This window comes from Musa acuminata, chromosome BXJ1-10 (assembly GCF_036884655.1).
Source record: "Musa acuminata AAA Group cultivar baxijiao chromosome BXJ1-10, Cavendish_Baxijiao_AAA, whole genome shotgun sequence".
Lineage (NCBI taxonomy): Eukaryota > Viridiplantae > Streptophyta > Magnoliopsida > Zingiberales > Musaceae > Musa > Musa acuminata.
The window spans coordinates 34050574-34068877 of NC_088336.1; the positions used below are offsets into that span (position 1 = coordinate 34050574).

General features: G+C 41.4%; 4 protein-coding genes and 1 non-coding gene across 7 annotated transcripts; 3 read left to right on the top strand and 2 right to left on the bottom strand.

The window, feature by feature from the left end:
* Positions 1-99: 99 nt before the first annotated feature.
* On the bottom strand, positions 100-1880 carry LOC103969989 (uncharacterized). The gene is made up of 3 exons (XM_009383618.3): positions 1593-1880; positions 1380-1465; positions 100-1036 (listed from the first exon to the last, which is right to left on the bottom strand). The coding sequence occupies exons 1-3, from the start codon at positions 1878-1880 to the stop codon at positions 316-318; spliced, it is 1095 nt and encodes a 364-aa protein (XP_009381893.2). The 3' UTR covers positions 100-315.
* Positions 1881-2907: 1027 nt separating this feature from the next.
* On the bottom strand, positions 2908-11104 carry LOC103969555 (formate--tetrahydrofolate ligase). Of its 2 annotated transcripts, XM_065085018.1 has the most exons (6): positions 10882-11104; positions 10630-10779; positions 4875-6050; positions 4037-4183; positions 3458-3741; positions 2908-3271 (listed from the first exon to the last, which is right to left on the bottom strand). In XM_065085018.1, the coding sequence occupies exons 1-5, from the start codon at positions 11041-11043 to the stop codon at positions 3466-3468; spliced, it is 1911 nt and encodes a 636-aa protein (XP_064941090.1). In that variant the 5' UTR covers positions 11044-11104; the 3' UTR covers positions 2908-3271; positions 3458-3465. The 2 variants fall into 2 exon arrangements, with proteins under 2 accessions (XP_064941090.1, XP_009381392.2); XM_009383117.3 differs by lacking the exon at positions 2908-3271 and having other exon boundaries at positions 3335-3741.
* A 288-nt stretch (positions 11105-11392) lies between these two features.
* LOC103969556 (thioredoxin-like 3-1, chloroplastic) lies at positions 11393-12619 on the top strand. Of its 2 annotated transcripts, none has more exons than XM_009383120.3 (5): positions 11393-11864; positions 12002-12076; positions 12156-12222; positions 12347-12364; positions 12442-12619. In XM_009383120.3, the coding sequence occupies exons 1-5, from the start codon at positions 11590-11592 to the stop codon at positions 12538-12540; spliced, it is 534 nt and encodes a 177-aa protein (XP_009381395.2). In that variant the 5' UTR covers positions 11393-11589; the 3' UTR covers positions 12541-12619. The 2 variants fall into 2 exon arrangements, with proteins under 2 accessions (XP_009381395.2, XP_064941091.1); XM_065085019.1 differs by having other exon boundaries at positions 11706-11847.
* A 138-nt stretch (positions 12620-12757) lies between these two features.
* Positions 12758-12839, top strand: TRNAS-GCU (transfer RNA serine (anticodon GCU)). Its single transcript has one exon. It is a non-coding gene; the product is annotated as a tRNA-Ser (tRNA).
* Positions 12840-16511: 3672 nt separating this feature from the next.
* On the top strand, positions 16512-17863 carry LOC103969557 (uncharacterized). Its single transcript, XM_009383121.3, has one exon. The coding sequence runs from the start codon at positions 16720-16722 to the stop codon at positions 17659-17661; it is 942 nt and encodes a 313-aa protein (XP_009381396.2). The 5' UTR covers positions 16512-16719; the 3' UTR covers positions 17662-17863.
* Positions 17864-18304: the final 441 nt, after the last annotated feature.

Here is an 18304-nt window from a genome sequence, read left to right on the forward strand (position 1 = left end):
CTAACATGCCATGTCTTCGCTACATTACACGAGTCTTACTGCATAAAATAATTAGCAGCATCGATAGTAGTAAACCAGTTGGTGCCATTAGCATGCCCGTGGAGAATAATAATCGTCGCGCTTGTGCCACAGTTCTTAGCAGGACTTGCATGTCTTCGGAACATAAAGGAGAGAGGTGACAAGCACGATCGGGGTTTGATCTCTCCGACCACATCAGAGTGTTCGATCTCCTTATCCGGTAGAACAAAGAAACAGCAAAAGCCTGAAGCAAATTCATGATCTTCCTTGTTTCTTCTCCGTGTATCCTCCATCGCTTTAGCTCACTTTACTGGCCTCCTGCGATGGCGAGGATGATGACGCCGGATGCTTGGTGTTGTCTAGCAAACTGCTGATCGATCGAGCTTTCACCATGCCTATCCTCTTCCTCTTCTTCGTTTCCGTCTTCTCCTCTTCCTCCTCCACCTCTTCTTCTTCCTCCATCTTTTGCATGCCATTATCAGCGGCGACGGCAGGGCGCTGCCTTTGCTCCTTCTCTGCTTCCTCCTCCTGCTCCTCGGGCGAAGTCGATGGGACAACACCATTCCTCCCGTTAGCACGCCACTTGGGCTTGCTGGTACCCAGCTGCCCTCTGACGCTGCTCATGCTCCTGAGCCTTCCTTTCCCGAGGTGGTGCTCGCAGAGGGAGTACCCGACGAGGGTCTGCTGGCAGCACCGCCATCCCCTTCCATTGACACGGCTGCACCGCGAGCCCTCCATCAGCACCGCCGGGCTCCTCCGCCTCTTCCCGTTAGCGTTCGTTGCGTTCCCAGATCTCACCACTGCTACCCCACCAATGTGGCATCCCTCCATATCAGTATCCTTACCACTGGTGCAATTATTGTTCGCTGAAGCAGGACCAGTGCTTGCTCTCGCCTTCGCCTTGGCCGTTCTCTCTTGCTCCATTCGCTGATCCCCTCCTCTTGTATTCTTCTGTGGCGACACCGTCCCTCCAAGCTGCGCCGCGCCTGACGCTACTGCACCAGAGGTGCCACTTATCCTAGGGAGGCAAAGAGATGCCAACACGGAAGACATTGCATCACAGCCCAGATCTCATCATCCATTGATTATTATTGCACCACACACATTACTATCTTCCACCTCTCGTGTGATGATGCGCTACCACGAGTTTGGGATGAGCTAATAACTACCCAGAACTAAAAAGAGGAGGAGATGTGTGTGAGTGATTGCATCAGTAGATGGGAATGGGGTGGGCTGTCATTATGGGGTCAGGCTGGCATGCATCGTATATGGTGGCAGCAAATACACGGATTTACCTTTGTCTCTATTTTAATCCACAAACGATGGTGATACAAAAGGGAGAAAGGGGGCAAGTTACCTACCTCTTGCTGCTGTTGGCCTGGCCATTCCACCTCCTGCTGGAATCCACCACCACCACCACCTCCTCCTCCTCCTCCACCACCACCACCTGCCATAACCCATGAGGGTGTGTTCTAATCACCACATTGCACCCGGCAAGCAAAGAGATGTAGTAACAATGCAACCGAGAAGACAAAAGCCGGGGGGGGGGGGGGGGGGGGGTAAGCAGTAGGCACCTGCATACTTGTGCTGCGGCGTTCCTTGGCATCTCTATATGGATCTGAACGGGGAGGACTCCGAGTAGATCCTCCATTAGGAATCCTCCCTGATTCATGGGGGTCTATAGACAGATCCTCCCCAACTGGGTGCAACCTTTCTCCTGAGACAGTTGTTCCTCCTCCGCTGTTATCCTTGTTTCCATGACTCCCATTCGGTGGGTGGACATGGAGGGAGAGATCTGGGGAGAGAGGAAGCGAAGCGAGAGAGGGACAGTGGGAGGAGGAGGGTCTCTTCCGGATCCTCATGGTAGAAGAGTCTGAGATGATGGATAGTTGGAGGGGAAGAGAGAGAGAGTGGGAGATGTGTGGATATAGAAGACTGCATCAAACCCCCCCTCCCGAGAGACTAAAAGAAAATAAAAGGGAAGTTTGCTTTGGTTCTTTCTTTATTTTTTCTTCATAATTCATTGGATGGATAATTAATATTAATCTTATTATTATTATTAATATTAATAGACTCCTCCTCGTACTTCAAATAATCTAAGGTAGAAAACTGGACATGGATATTAAACCCATATTATGTGGGAAGTGGGAAATCCTTGGGAGAGCTGCACCGCAATCACATACTCACGAGACCGACAGGATTCAGAAAAAGCAGACCTCTCAAGTGAATACTTTCTGTCGCAACGGGCCGATCGGAAGACTAAACCATGGATTCGTTTCCTGAACGCTGTCTCAGCCGTGACAGGTAATCCGCGCTTGGATCTGAAAACGAAGACAGCCACCAAAAGTGGAATCCGACCTTCCTTTCTCGTTGTTATATGAGACCATATCCTTCATGTTTCAAGCATAATCTATATCTTTAATTTCATCTATATATAATCCACCAGAGTCCACTGTATGCTCGTCATATGATGTACACCAAGATCACATCACAATTTTGAGTGGCAATCAGGGAGACCACGTGTCGCGCAAAGATCGATGATCGAGGAACTTGTTTTATATGTTGGCTATTAGATATAATTGGCTAATCAGTGAGCACTAATCTTTTTGCAGCCCACCAAAATGTCTCGTCCAATAATATGAGAAGAAAACAGGTATAACCTGCGATTGATTCATCAGTAAAAGTAGAGAGATGAACAGAGTTTGGGATGCCCGCACACTATCTGAATTCAAAACTGAGGTGAAGAGAGAGAGAGAGAGGGATTGAGAAGGTGACGGGCACATGAAAAAGTCGATGGTTATCGGTTGTCCAAAGTAGCACTTCAACAACTATAGTTAAGTGGTCCTGTAGGGCCCCACACACCACATGCAAAGACATAGAGACCAATACTATCTTTATCTACTGGCGTTTCATTTACTTCCCGACATGAAACAGCGACACACCGGACGAGAGAATGAGAACTCCCAAGTGGTCTCAGGCCATGACTAGCTAAGCTGTTATGATACATCACCCCAGTTTGAAGGGTCTTTGACGAATTAAAGATTATAAAGCATATATATTTTTTTGCTTTGGATATTCTCATAAAGGATATTGATCACCCTTGGCCTATACGGCATGCCGTCATCTTAATGGAAAGAAAGAAATCAACTTTGATACAATTCAGCAGTATTAATCAATGATCAATGAAATTTCCGAAATCTTATGCATCCAAAAGGCAACTTGGAATATTGTACTCTTTATGTGTAGCACCATCCTGACAGTAGAAACCAAAGAAAACAGATGAGGCACACTGATATATGTTAAAACAGCCCAAACAGAAAGAAACCTTGGATTGGATTATTCGTACATTGTAGCAGTTATTTGACGCATCCCAAGATTAATGAAGCGAATGTTCTTCAACTTGAAATAAGGAAACAACAATCGGGAAATATAAACTTACATGACATTCTAGGAGAGGCCGAGGACTTTCCCCGTAGCGATATCAATGTCAATGTCGAAGAAACAAGGTCGAGTTGGAAGGCCGGGCATCGTACTCATTGTTCCTACTAGAGGGTATATGAAACCAGCCCCAATGCTAGCCCTCACATCTCTGATCGGAAGCACAAATCCACTTGGAGCACCCTTTTGAGATGGGATGTGCGAGAATGAGTACTGGGTTTTCGCCATGCAAATTGGTAAACCAGAAAACCCTTGCTTACTGTACATCTTAATCTGCTTCTCCGCCTTTCGATGAAAGCAATAACTGTGTCAGCAAGGATTCTCAAGAACTTGAAACCCAAAAGTAACGTGCATGGCATTGATCAGATAAAAAACTTTAATTCCTATGTCCAGTTAACAAGGACTAACATTCAACTGTCAGATGTGGAGCTATGGTAACATGGTCCATAAGTTTACTAAAACAGAAGGCATAGGAATGCGCTCAATTAGTTTTTTATGTGGAGATTCTCACCTTTGCCTCTACAATTATGGTTCCAGCAATTGTAATTACTAGGGAATAATAGGATCGAAAAAGGATTACCTGTTCGGAGTACTCAACACCAGAGGCACCATATGACTTAGCAATCGCCTCGATTTTCTCCTTTATACCAATGTCCAAAGGATATAAGAAGTTCAACGTCTGTGATTGACTTTCACATGCTCTTTGAACTGCAGTCCCAAGGTCAACCTGGACATTTTGGAAATGGCGATGAGAATGAGAACTTAGATAACATTACATTAAACTCTAACGATGCTGATACACGGGCAAGAGAAATGAGGGAAATCAATTTACTATACCAGACACAAGATTAGTCGTATAAGCAACTGAAAGCACAAGGTGACACGACCAAACATTCGGGAAAATAAATTGATGATGGTATGATCATGTGAAATGAGATGAAGTGGTTGCTAAAGACGGTACATGGATAAGTGCTTTATTTAGTACTTCAAAATTAAAGGTGCACAAAGCAATCCTGATCACCAAAGCTCCACTGGAAATGTTATATAAATGATTATGGAAAAGAGGTTATGATATGCAATCATACAACACTGCTAAGTAATTGATAGTTTAGACAGAAAAAAGATGCAAGAAACAGTAAGGAGAAGTACACAGGAAGCATGCGGAACAGCAATTGGAGTCTAGAGTAAGTTTGTGGAGAAAGAAACAACAGGCTTAAGTAAAACATCTATAATTTCATGCCTGAAATTATAATGGGAAACCTATCAGAAGCCACTTAATATTTCAATTAGCACAGTCGTAAACAAGAATGTTCCTTAAAAAAATTTAACAATGCTATCAAACCAGCTTTTTGAGCATTTATACAATATAGATAGACCAAACCAAAAAAGGACAATAAAGATGATAAGTTAGTACAAACCGCTCCTTTTCCGCCATGAGCATGATGAGTGCATACAACAGCATCAAAAGCACCAGCTGCTAAAGCTGCAGTTCTAACTGCATTCATCTCAGCATCAGTATCGGTCGCAAATTTATTGATCGCAACTACAACGTTCACTCCATATGCCTTAGTATTTGAAATATGTCTAGAAAGGTTTACACAACCAGCCTCAACAAGGGCAACATTTTCAGTTATGTAAGCACGGTCCAGGGGCTTTCCAGCAACAACTTCAGGTCCACCCCCATGCATTTTAAGGGCTCTTATAGTTGCCACAATAATAGCACATTGTGGCACCAAACCACTGTACCTGCATTTTATATTCATGAACTTTTCTGTGCCAATATCAGAACCGAAACCTGCCTCTGTGACTACAAAACCACCCTTTCCAACCAGCTTAAGGGCAATTTTATCAGCCACTATTGAAGAATTTCCATGAGCAATATTGGCAAAAGGTCCAGCATGAACAAGGACAGGAGTTCCCTCAAGAGTCTGCATTAGGGTAGGGTTGATGGCATCTTTCATTAGTACAGTTAGAGCACCTCCAACACCTAGATCATCTGCAGTTATTGGTTCACCAGCATTGCTGTTGCCTATTACCATTCTTCCAAGCCTTTCCCTCATTTCTGCAAGAGAGGTAGTAAGAGCTAATACAGCCATGATTTCACTAGCCACTGCAATATCAAACCCTGTTTCTCTGATCATCCCCTTCTCCTCAGGACCTTGTCCAACCGTAATTTTTCTTAGGAATCGGTCATTGACATCCATGACCCTTCTCCAGGTAATGGAATCTGGGTCAATATCAAGCCTAACAAATCTTTTGACTTCATCAGGCGTAAGCTCATCTGGATTGGTCTTTGAAATACCGAGCTTTTGTAGACGCCTGAACATAACATTGGCAAAGGTTCGTTTCCCTTCTTTATTTGGTGGGCATAATCTATTAAACAGAGCTTTGTCTGACTGAGATGCCTCATGGAATATCCGGGTATCTATAGCAGCAGCAAGAAGATTATTTGCAGCTGTGATTGCATGAATATCTCCTGTTAGATGAAGATTGAACTCATCCATAGGGATAACCTGACTGTAACCACCTCCAGCAGCACCCCCTTTTATTCCAAAAGTTGGCCCTTGTGATGGTTGACGGAGACAAGTGACAACCTGATTATAGAGAGACAAAAGTAAATTAAGTTTATAAAACAAATGATCTTAGAAAACAAGAATGGCTATTGAAGGTGACAATGTTTTATCATGGTAAGAGGATCATATTTGAAGCAACACTATCAGACAATATCGATGGCAGACACTGACCAGGATAAGTGTGATCGTAGAAGCACATGAAAGAATAAAATTAACATCTTTTTTTTTTTCTTTTTGATGAATCCATAATTTAAGCCACCTGATCCATTTCTAATGAATTCTTTTTCTTTAAGTTTAAACTAGTATAATCCAGAATAATCAAAGCAACTTAGAAACTCATTCTGTTCTGATTAACAATTGCATAAAAATTGTCTATAAAGACAAACAGTAGCTTATTCTTGGAGCAAGCATCTGCTGAGTAATATTAGAAAAATGCACCTATAGCATGGAAAGAGAAAGTTCTATCAAAGAAGAGGATTATAGAGATTGCAGCATTAACTTTTCAAACAGCGGCAGCAATATCAGCCACACTTAGGATCTGAACAATTTAAGATGTAACTGTAGCACATATAACCTGTGGAAGACAGCACAAAATAATGTTTTCTTTTCTTATGATGATATTCTGTCATAGAGAACAATTATAGCACACAAACATGAGTCCTATCAAGTATAGGTGTCAAGGTGACTCAGATGATTGAATTTTACAGCCACGAGGTAAAATACCAAAGACTTCACCAGAGCAACCACTTTCAGAAGGCCTGGAATAATGAATAAATTATAAAACAAAATATAAGGGCATCATTATCCATTTAAATTTTGGAATTTGTGCTTGAGATGTGACTTTTTCGAGCTTTCTATGTGGACAAAAATTGCTTGCATACCCTTACAAAAGATCTAATCTCAAGAATTATCCAATGAAAAGAAAATATATGTACCATCCCTCCAAATTTCAATAAGTATCTTAGTAAGGGTTGTATATAAAAAAAACTAGTTCATTTATGCTAAATTCATGCATATAATCCCCTAAAAACATATTCATCATAGTGTCTTATTTTAGAGGAATATCACATATTTTTCATCTTTCAATGGGTTAATACAATTATCAACATCTAAAGGTTACAAAGAAATAGCCACTATATTAATGTTAAATGGCCCAACCATTAGACTACATTACACTCTAAATCTTCAAGGTCTGAAGCGATCAAGACCTGTAGAAATCAATGTCATCAAATGTGTACAATAGTTACTACATATGCCATGAAGATGTCAGAAGGCCCAAATTAACATAGGTAAGGGTCAGTAACAAAGTATGAGAGATCAATGCAGGCAGTTGTCACATAATTTGTTGCCTCGTGATCAGTCAGTTTCTGTAAGCAAATCAAGATATCACAGTTCATGTTTACGAGCCCTCTCTTTAACCAATTCAAACATGACTTATGAAAAAATTGCAATAATGACTTAGGTCCAAGGCTTATGATGTTATGCAGTTTCAGTTTCAACCATGAGTTTGCAACTCAGCCAAGACCTTACGAGTTCAGATTCAGTGATCTCAGCTGCTTCAACTATCTCAAATAGCTTGAGGCAGTTTCAGCTGAAAATTATTTTCAAAAAGCATTATATATCTTAATTAAAGAATTGATAACAATACTAACAGATGGTTTCTGATGAAATATTTTTTTGTTCAATAAATAATTTTATTTCAAACAGCTGCTCAATATTTTTTTGTTGCTCTGCCAAGTCCATTAATAGTTTACGGAGATCTGTTTAAAACTTTAAGAAATTACATGCATTCCACTAGAATTATCTTATGACCAATACATCTTATTAAAATTATGCATTTTATACTTGTAAGATGATATATCATGCATCTATAGAATACAGATCTTCTAACTGCAAGATACAGTGAGCCATAGTGAATGATCACAATAACAAAGATCATGGAACCAGTATCAAACTACAAATGCTAATAAAAATAATTCATAGTAAATTATTGCCAATCATGTATGTCTTAAGATCATAAGTACCACATACAGTTATCAGGTGATGTAATTTACTAAGATGGTATACAGTAATTTCAACTGAAACTCATGTGTTTTGGGCTGAAAAGGGATGAAACTCTGCAATTATGATGGTTTTAGATCAGCCAAGGCTGAGACCAACCCACCTCAATTGAAACAGATCTATTTATAATCAACAATTAAAACTTGAACATTTTAAATCAAAACTAATAATAGCATCATAAAAATGTCAAGTCTAATAGAAAAGAAAAACTCAAGACAGGGATAAATAAGATAACCAAACATCAATTTGCTACACCACCATAATTTATGTCCTGAATCAGCTCATCATTATCAAATGAAAAATCAAAGCTCAACCTAATTGGCTCAACCTCGTGCTTCAGAATTTACAAATGGGGATAATGTATCCATGTTGAGAAAAATTAGGTGCTGTTCAAGCTACTTTGACAAAAAATAATGGCTGGACTGTGTAACAGCAAATAGAAGGGCAAAATCTAGAAAATAAAAAGAGGAGTGAGTTTTGTATTAGGAAAAATTGAAAAGAGGTTTTTAAAGATCTGTTGCTTAAAAAAAAAGAAAAAGGCCCATCCTTAAAAGAAATATCATAAAACAGTAGTCACTAGCCAAAAGGATTCTCCTTACTACATAACTGATGTACTTTGCACCAAGTTTCAAAACAGGAAAAAAAACAATATGAATTGATATTTTCTTGACAGGAAAAATTAGAACCAGAATCAGGAGGATGTGGAATGTGGAACCGGCCAATTATAAAAAAGAACAGCCAGTTTATTAAACCTTGTCTGTAACTCATTCTATCACTTCAAATAATGAAAATAGAAGATTGACTAAACTTCTTGTTTTCCTACAGTTGCATCTTAATTTTACCGTGTGCTTGAGTCCTCTATGACTATATCAGATTTTTCTCAATGAGAACAATGGAATACTTGTAATCTGCAGAAACACACACCTTTAATCTGTAGCAAACTACGAATTATTCCACTGTATAACAGCATGCAATAATTTAAATTAAATTCAGTGGTCTTCGCAACATAAATACAACAAATCATATAAGCCTGCTGTTGCTCTTTAATTTGAAAGGTCTAAGTGAGGTAGAAGCATTTAGGATAAAAAGGAGAAAGAAAAGGAATTTAAAGCGGAAATTTGTGTAGGTAGCATACGGTTGGAGTTGTTTGATGACCTGAGACATTTAAAGGATAAAAAAATATGAACAGGGATAAGGAATCATGAAATAGGAAGAGTAATATTCTTGGACTCATTCAAATCCTGGAAACTTGCTCTAGGAGGATAAAGACAGCCTTGCATGTAAAGAAAATGAAACCGTTCATTCCATTCATCAATATCCAAATGTACAACATTCTTCACTTTATACTACAAACCAATTTCAACAAGAAAAAAAAATTAAACAAACAAATAAAAGAAGTGCATATTAGAATCACTGTGAATCATTTCCTTGCCTAAAAGTATTAATATGCAATCCTACATATTGCATGAAGCTTTCTTCCATGCTTAACAACACTTAACTGAAGAAACAAGCCATTTCATTGATCATGATCCTTAATTTTACCTCCTTTATAGTCAAGTAGAATCTGCCATCTCTGGTAGAATATTGATTAGAGATCATATTTTGGTGAAGCTCTGTTTGTATTAACTTCCTGATCAATTATTGTATTGCTTGAAGAGATAAAATCTGCACAATCGCAACATTGGCCCTAAACAACTACCATACTACGATGTTATGATAAAGATTATAGCATATGAAAGAAAGACCAAAAAGTGCTTGGCCGACTATAAAATAATGGAAATCTAATTACAGCTACATATGACCACAATATTGATTCATATGGATTCAGGTGAACTTTCTTTCTTTGAGCATAGTATGTGCATTGGAAGCATTCTCATCTCCATCAATCTTTGTAGATGCAAGTAGTTCCAGCACTGCCAAAGCATATAGCTTGTAACCTAAAGTGAACAATTCTTTTTACAGGATACCAAAAATTTATGGAACCACCATCAATAGTTTAAAATCTCCAAAATGTTCGCATACTCTGCACAATCTACACTTCGTTTTTCCAAGTAGAGTATCATCCGATATAAGTTAGCATCTAATTTAAACGATAATTCAGATTTGCAAATATTTTTTTTTGTGTGAAATAGATAATCAAGAAAATCAAACAAAGAATAATGGCTGGCAAGTAAAAGTCAGCTATTCAGATCCAAATGTAATAGAAGACTCTTTTCTTTCTCTCTTACGAATATACCAATAAGAACAAGCAAACTCAGTCCCTCAAATCCACAATAAGATAAGAAAGGTACTTAGATCTGCTGTATATTTTGCAGTTCTTTCACACCTCAGGCAAATCGACGGCGAATTAAGAAGCGATCCAATTCAATTCAAACCCAATAACTAATTATATAAACTCGCATATGACGCATTTGTTCAATTGCAGCGTGTTTCATATAGTAAACCCTCAACATCTGGAGTGGCAACGAGAATCCAAGAAAAGCGGAACCAATTTGCCAATAAAAGACTACACAAGTACAGGAGAGCTCCAAGGCGTCACCTTTTTGTCAAGGAAAGCTCCCAGAGCTTGGCAGAGACCCACCGTGGTGGTCGACTTCCCTTCTCCGAGCGGCGTTGGACTGATCCCACCGACCACCACGTAGTACCCATCCTCCGATCCCTGTAGGTCGTCGAGCACCGACAACAGCACCTGAGGAGAACAGAAAGAACACTCGAGAAGACCCACATAACTCACCAACCCAAAAGAAGAAGACGACTAATCGAACAACAAGGATGGAGTCATTCGGGGGACCTTGGCTTTGTATTTGCCGTAGAGGTCGTAGTGCTTGGATCCGAGGTTGAGGTCCTCGGCGATGGCGGCGATGGGGAAGGGTTCGACGGAGTTGGCGATGTCAATGTCGGCCGGCACCGGTGAGACCACCTCCAACCGCCGAATCGTCTTGGAAGGACTCATATCTCGATCGCTTCTACTCCCTTCCACTACTCCACCGTCCTCGATGCGGACTTTTGGGCCAGAAGGACTATCTTATTGGATAATTCATTGGGTGATGTGAGGAGTTCAACCGTAGGATTACGATCAGACGGTGCGAGTGAGAGATATGGTGAAATGTGGCAGCAGATCAACGACGGTCGAGAAATCCCAAGAACAGAGAAATTTAGAGATAAATCATATGGCAAATTGACCCTCGTAAAAAAAAATGGGAATCTCAACGTAAAATGGGAATTAATAACTCGATCGTAGCCGTCAATGGAACACCATGTTATTTAAAGCGGCTGATCCCCCTTTCTCCTCTCCCTCCATTCCTCGTTTGTGGATAAGCAACACTTGACCGCCGTCGATTCTTCTCGATATATCCCTCGCCAACATGACGAGGAGCAGAGGCAGTCTGGAGCTTTTTGTTTCCTTCGATCGAAACAGCTCCGACCGGAGGTTTCAGGCTATCGATTCGTACAAAAGCGTCGCCTTTTTCCCTCCCAGCTCCAATCCCCGGCCACCAGAATGGCAGTCTTGGCTCCAAACTGTTGTGTTTTCGGTAGCCGTGGTCTTGACGGACGGTGTGCTTCGGCGGCAGCTAATGCCGGAGCCGTGGTCTTGGCTCTGGGTAGCAGGGCGTGGAAGAAGAGGTCGAGGGTTGGGGTAAAGTTGGGGGCTTCCAGGCAGGAAATGTCGTCGAGACCGATGTCGGTGCCGATGGAAGCCATTACGGTAGTGGAAGAGCTGGATCAGATCCTCGAGCAAGCCCATGAGCTCTCTCAGGTCATTATCGTCGACTGGTTAGTGGAATATATTTCTCTTGACCTCTCACAAGGAAGAGGACTCGAATTAACTTCTTATGTCGCGGAAAAAAATTGAGCTGATTTCTGAATCCGCACACTTGCAGCAGTGAAATCTGATGGTTGTTTTTGGTCAGGATGGCGACTTGGTGCAGGAAATGCATCTACTTGAAGCCCAAGCTTGAGAAGCTTGCTGCAGAATACGACCCAAGGTGAGTTAGGGCATCCAACTCTACATTCACAATTAGTTGATCTGGCCGTGTGTAAATTGGGAATTTTGTGTATACCCAGAGTCAGATTTTATTTGGTGGATGTCAACAAAGTCTCTCAGGAATTGGTGAAGCGAGGAAACATCACGGTTAGTAAACCAACCACTGTAAGAATCCTCTATTCGCTCTGAGGAAAGCTTATAATATTGCGCTGATTACTGATGATTCATCATCTTCTTCCTGCGTGCATGGATCTTTCTGTTCTTTGCCCAGAAAATGCCAACCATTCAGGTGTGTGACGATGATTTGGTTGGTCTTTCAAACCCATTTATGTTGAGAAATAATTGGAAGGGTTGTGGTTCATGCAGCTGTGGAAGGACAAGGAATGGAAGGATGAGGTGGTTGGAGGCCACAAAGCATGGCAAATCATCGATGAAGTCCGAGAAATGATCCAAAAACATATTTGATGCACCATCTCTTCATTGCAAAGCATGTATAATCTGTAGATGTGGACACATATATATATGTTGGTCATGTCCAGTTTCATTTTTGGAGAACATATTTGGATTTGGTTATTTTCTCTTGTAGCAAACAGCGAACTCGAAGAAACTTGCGCTGCAGGGTTATGTTTTATGTATGTTAGAAATTAAATAAATATAGATAATGATACAACTTATCACCAACGTCGCTTTGGCCGAGTGGTTAAGGCGTGTGCCTGCTAAGTACATGGGGTTTCCCCGCGAGAGTTCGAATCTCTCAGGCGACGAATGATGTTTTTATTTTAGTCATGCAGAGAAGCCAATAATCATTCCAAGCAAATTTTAACTGAAGTTATAATTGTCTCAATTATTTGATTTGGCTGTATAAATATTTTCTCTATTAGTTTTTGCTACGTTGTGGCTGAGGTGTCAGTATGGCTCGGTCCAGTCTCGGATGTATAAGGTTGCCCACGTGGATGCTTGGGTGATGAGAGCGAGAGTCAAGTAGGGTTGGGTTCAAGCCTCGTCCCATGAGCACAATCTTCTCTCTTAATGAGTGGTCTACTTCTTTATTGTTGAACTTCTGCACACAAGTCGAGGTCAGAAGGGGGATTTCCCAACTCGTTCCCTCCGAAGCTTAAGTTAACTTTTGGTGAAATGAGATAGAGTTGAGTGTTCGAAGTTCTCTCCCTCCTGATTAAAGAGGGTTAGCTTTTATACCTTAGAGGATGAGTTGGTCGTACGAGGTCAATTAACTATGGTCGACTTTAGCTTCTGTACGAGCATCGATTGACCTGCATGGATCGACGTCGTGCGACGCTGTCCTAAGCTTTCCGGGATGACTGTACTGTGATGATGTCGTTCATATGGAGAGGGCGGTAAGCAATTGTCAGTCACGTGCGTGTTGCATGCCACATTGTACTTGAGGTTCCACGTCTGCATCATCGTGTCGGCTTGTTTAGGTCCACGTGAGCGATGTCAAAATATATCATATCAATTTTTATGTAAGACAATATCCTTGGAGTAACTTAAACTCTTCTTTTTATATTTCAATAATTATTTTAAATAAAATATTTATCCTTTGTTAATCCTAGTATTATTTTCTTGGATGTAATTTAACATATCATATTTCGGATACAAATCATATATATATATATATATATAGGTCACGACGGAGTGGATGTAGGTCACGACGACCGAACCACTATAAATTGGTTTGCATTTACTTTTATAGCAAACTATCTCTCCTCCTTATTGTGCTTTTACTACGCCTACACTCACATAAGCTTTCAAGCTATCTTTACGAAACAGTTTTCATCGAAAACTATTTTATTGTATAAAGGTTTTCTGAACTGACGTAGTATTTACGGCCGCACTAATTCCCCCCCCCCTCTTAGTGCCACTCTTGACCTCGTTCCTAATAACAACATCGGTTTTACTAACGAAAATACGAAAACAAAAGATAAAAAAGGTAATTTCAATATTCCAGCCAATGGTGATGAATTACGATGCCACCAAGGTTTACTAGTGACTGTTGTGGATAAGGAGAGCAACGGTGAGAGGTGAAGATTGCTCGGTAATTACGTCGACGTCAACACAGATGCAAAGTGGTAAAAGAGCCGCTTGACAACTATATTAGCATCAACGCAGATATAGAACAACCCCTACCTCTTGTCACTGGCTTCCTTATTCATAATAGTCGCCCGTAGCACACCGTCGTCTGCCACAAGTAATTATAACATTAAAATTATTTTTTATCTTTTATTTTTATATTTGTTTATAAAATCGATGATATTATAGTAAATAAATCTAGATATTTCACTTTATTTTAATATAACGTTTTATAATATAGGGACCGACATACTAAAAATACCTAACTACATTACATAATATCTAATTAGCCATTCTATTTCATTGGATGAAAAAAAAAAAAAAAAAACTCAATTTGATGTGCCAATAGATAACGACCAATAAGTAAATTTGAGGTTCTTTTGCTTGTGGTAAGTGGCAATTATCCTTATTCGTTAAATTGGCAAATTCAATCCTTTGATTACAACCAAAGGCTTTTATCTAAAACATAACAGTCGATTATTACTAGAAACTTTGATCCGTTGCAGCATTTAATCGACTAAAATTACTTAAATCGTCGATCAATGATTCATAGTTTCTTCCTCTTCTGTTGTTCTCTCTATTCCAATAACGTAGCTTTAATCTTGCACGCTTTGAGTTGCCCGATGCTATACCGTTCAAACACGTTAAACTCAACCTAATCACCCATCAAATCAACCGATCGGATCAAATCGAATTTGAATACCACGAATGCCGTGTAGATGTTAAGCAGCACCAAAGAAAGGATTATTATCATTCGAAAGAGTAATCAAGGTTGGAATTTGAAACCAAGTCACATAAGTTTAACTTTGTTCTTCAAATAAATTAAATTAACTGAGGAAATTAAATACAATCCATTTCAAGCTGATATGATGAGCTTAACAATGAATACAAATCATACAGCCAATTGACACGTCATAACTGATATATTTATTTCATTCCCTGTTTAAATTTAGCTTAATTTGTCCTATTTCTATTATTTTGGACTTTTTTTTCCTACGGTTTGGTCTTTTAAATCTAAGATAGAGCAAAATATATTTTAGCTTTTTTTATATATTTATGCACTACTCGTCTGATGTTAATCCATGCAATTAGTCACTTCTCCAAATTGATTCCCACCTAATTGCTTAGGTCATTGGTTATATGTGTTAGCGAAAGAGTTTTCTCTCTGTATGATTATGATTAGGTCATTATCACACAAAATATTTGTAGCATTCAACCCCTAAATTATTAGTCAAATGTGTTGAAACGAAATTATAGAATTGACCAATGACTTTATATGAAAATGACAAGTTGTGTGTGAGAGAGCTTCGAGATTGTAGTGTGATTAGATCCATGAGTACTAATTGATAAGTGACAATTTGGTTGGTCGATCATTGGTGCGACCTGTAGGCTCGTGAGGAATTATTCGTTTTGGACGATGGGCATGCTTATACGGTTTTGTCCTTTTCGGAACATATGAGCTTCAAAAAGAGCCTTTGACATAAGGTATTCCTTCTAGCGCTAATATGATAAGGGATAATTTGATCGATCGACTATTAGTGCAGCTCGTAGGCTCGTGAGAAATTATCCGCTTTGGACGATGGACATACTCACACGATTTTATCATTTTCGAAGTATGCAAGCTACAAAAGACGCCTGTGAGGATAAAAAAGATCCGATAGACTTATGAGCCCTTGATTTGTATACTTCTCGATCACCTATTGCAAATTAAATGCCACTAAAAGATTTAGACCCCTTGCAAATCTTGCATCATGACCCATTGCAAATTCCTGTGGGTTTGATGTCAGTTCATCAGCTGACGAAATTGGATGTGAACGGCAACTATTAAATCTGCAATAGAGTCTGCGTTCCGTCGTGGCTACTGCTTCTAATTAATAATAGTTAATGCCTCACACATGTTGCATATGTTTTTGGCTTGGCAGAAAAGAACGGCTGTTGGTCAATTTCAAGCCGGAGGTTGGATGGCACACCGATTTGATGCACCCCAAAGGACGGAGGCATTTCGTCGAACACCTGGCGAAGGCGGCGTGTGTTGACGTAATACCTCCCCGGTCACCACGCCGTCGCTATATTGCGTGGGAAAGAAGAAAGCTCTCGTTGTTGCTGCGTGGCGGAAAAGCCACTCTTTCCTTCCAAATAAATATGCAACATTAAAATAAATAAATAATCTATAAAAAAATGTTTTGCGTATCGCTTAGCACCGGAAAAATAAATCATTTTTGCATTAAGAAAAAATCATAATTCATTCCTCTCCCAGCTCCATTCTCGACAACCATGGTGGGGTCAAACAATGTGGAGTTCATCTAGATCCTCTCCCCCGACCCAACTCCCTTCAAAGCTTTCAACTCGAACCATCTAGATCAATTTTTTCCCCCTTTTTTTCCACTTTAAATCCCCCCTCAAGCCTTTCCCCAGCTTCACCCCTCCTCTCTCTCTTCTTGGGTTTCCTCGCAGCACTTGATGTAGCTTACTCCGAACGACAAGGAAAGATCCCATAGCTTAATCTTGCCTCCCAAGCAAAACGAGTGTCCATCTTGCGGTGTCTGAGGAGGCATCATGGGAACTTTGGTAGGTCATGTGGCACCAGGCTTTGGGTTCTTGGTGATTGGGCTGTGGCACCTCTTTAACCACATCAAGCTGCACTCCCTGCGTCCCGGCGCCTACACCTCCCGGCCATGGTTCCCCACCTCCAAGCTCAGGCGCCTGGAGCTCTACCTCATCATACTAGGCAGCCTGGCTTCCATCTCCATGGAGCTCGTCATCGGCCCGGAGAAGCACCAGCCCTTCGACGACGACGGCACCATCCCCCCCAACCACCTGCATAACTTCGAGCACGCCTCCATCTCCCTCGCCCTCCTCGTCTACGCCTCCTTCGCCATCGTCTTCGACCGCGTCAACCCCAGGCTGCGCGACGAGATGACCATGCTCCTCGCCGCGACAGCCTTCGCGCTGCAGCTGCTCATGTTCCACCTCCACTCCGCCGACCACATGGGCGTCGAGGGCCAGTACCACTGGCTGCTGCAGATCGTCATCGTGGTGTCGCTCGCCACCACCCTCCTCGGCGTCGCCCTCCCCCGGAGCTTCCTCGTGAGCTTCGTCCGCTCGGCGAGCATCGCCTTCCAGGGCGTCTGGTTCGTCGTCATGGGCCTCATGCTGTGGACGCCCAGCCTCATCCCCAAGGGCTGCTTCATGAACCTGGAGGTGGGCCACATGGTCGTCCGGTGCCGCAGCGACGAGGCTCTCCACCGTGCCAAGTCCCTCGTCAACCTCCAGTTCAGCTGGTACACGGCGGCCATGGCCGTCTTCTCCATGGCGCTCTACCTGTGGCTTTCCAAGGTCTTCCCCGAAGAGCCGCAGTACCTACCGCTCCTGAAGGACGCAGCTCGAGAGGAGCTGGAGGAACAGGACTTGGACTTGGAGTCACAGAAGAAGCTGATGGAGTCCAAGAGCTTCCTTCACACGGGAAAAGGCCTAAGGGCCATCGAACTCGAGAGGTGACGACACGAAAGATCAGCTTTGGTCTCCTCTTTCTTCGATCCAGCAGTCTTTCTTGGTTATGGTATCTCAACAGGTGGCAATTTGTAACTATTGGGATTGTTTTAGGTTATTCTTTTGGCTTCTGGTGTTTGGTCCGCTTCTTCCTAATGGAGGAGTTACTGTGTGATCTAAATTGTACAGTGAAGATGGGTTTCTGTGACCAGCTACTAGAATGATGTGTGTGTCTATTCGATCGGTTGATTCCAATCGCCATCGATCCTTTCCTTTGAAGAGACCGGTTGGTTCGGCCTTCTGCTGCTATCTTTCTTCCTTCTTTCTCGTGTTTCTAACCCACTCTGCGAGGCTTCGTCACACAGTAGTTATGTCTGCGACATAGCAGAAAACTTCTCGGTCAAAGTCGACAGAATTCAATGCCATCAAATCGAACAGAGTCGGCGAAATGTAAGTTTGACTTCAAAAGCACCTTTCTTGCATACCAGTCAACACCTGTCGCTCTCTCCTCCTCCATCATTCAAACATGAGTTGGCCCTTTTGTACCCCATCTTATCCGCCTAATACAGATAAAAATATGGGATGTATATAGGGCTGCTGAAGAAAACCGAAGCATAATAACTTCACAGACTGACGATTCACAACTTTCTTA

Coding starts and splice junctions, on each gene's coding strand:
- LOC103969557 (XM_009383121.3), top strand. CDS start 16,720: ATGGGAACTTTGGTAGGTCATGTGGCACCAGGCTTTGGGTTCTTGGTG.
- LOC103969556 (XM_009383120.3), top strand. CDS start 11,590: ATGGCAGTCTTGGCTCCAAACTGTTGTGTTTTCGGTAGCCGTGGTCTT. Junction 11,865..12,001: donor CAGGTCATTATCGTCGACTG/GTTAGTGGAATA, acceptor GTTTTTGGTCAG/GATGGCGACTTGGTGCAGGA. Junction 12,077..12,155: donor GCTGCAGAATACGACCCAAG/GTGAGTTAGGGC, acceptor GTGTATACCCAG/AGTCAGATTTTATTTGGTGG.
- LOC103969555 (XM_065085018.1), bottom strand. CDS start 11,043: ATGAGTCCTTCCAAGACGATTCGGCGGTTGGAGGTGGTCTCACCGGTG. Junction 10,780..10,881: donor ACGGCAAATACAAAGCCAAG/GTCCCCCGAATG, acceptor TGTTCTCCTCAG/GTGCTGTTGTCGGTGCTCGA. Junction 3,742..4,036: donor GTGTTGAGTACTCCGAACAG/GTAATCCTTTTT, acceptor TTTCATCGAAAG/GCGGAGAAGCAGATTAAGAT.
- LOC103969989 (XM_009383618.3), bottom strand. CDS start 1,880: ATGAGGATCCGGAAGAGACCCTCCTCCTCCCACTGTCCCTCTCTCGCT. Junction 1,466..1,592: donor GCCGCAGCACAAGTATGCAG/GTGCCTACTGCT, acceptor GGGTTATGGCAG/GTGGTGGTGGTGGAGGAGGA. Junction 1,037..1,379: donor CAGGCCAACAGCAGCAAGAG/GTAGGTAACTTG, acceptor TTGCCTCCCTAG/GATAAGTGGCACCTCTGGTG.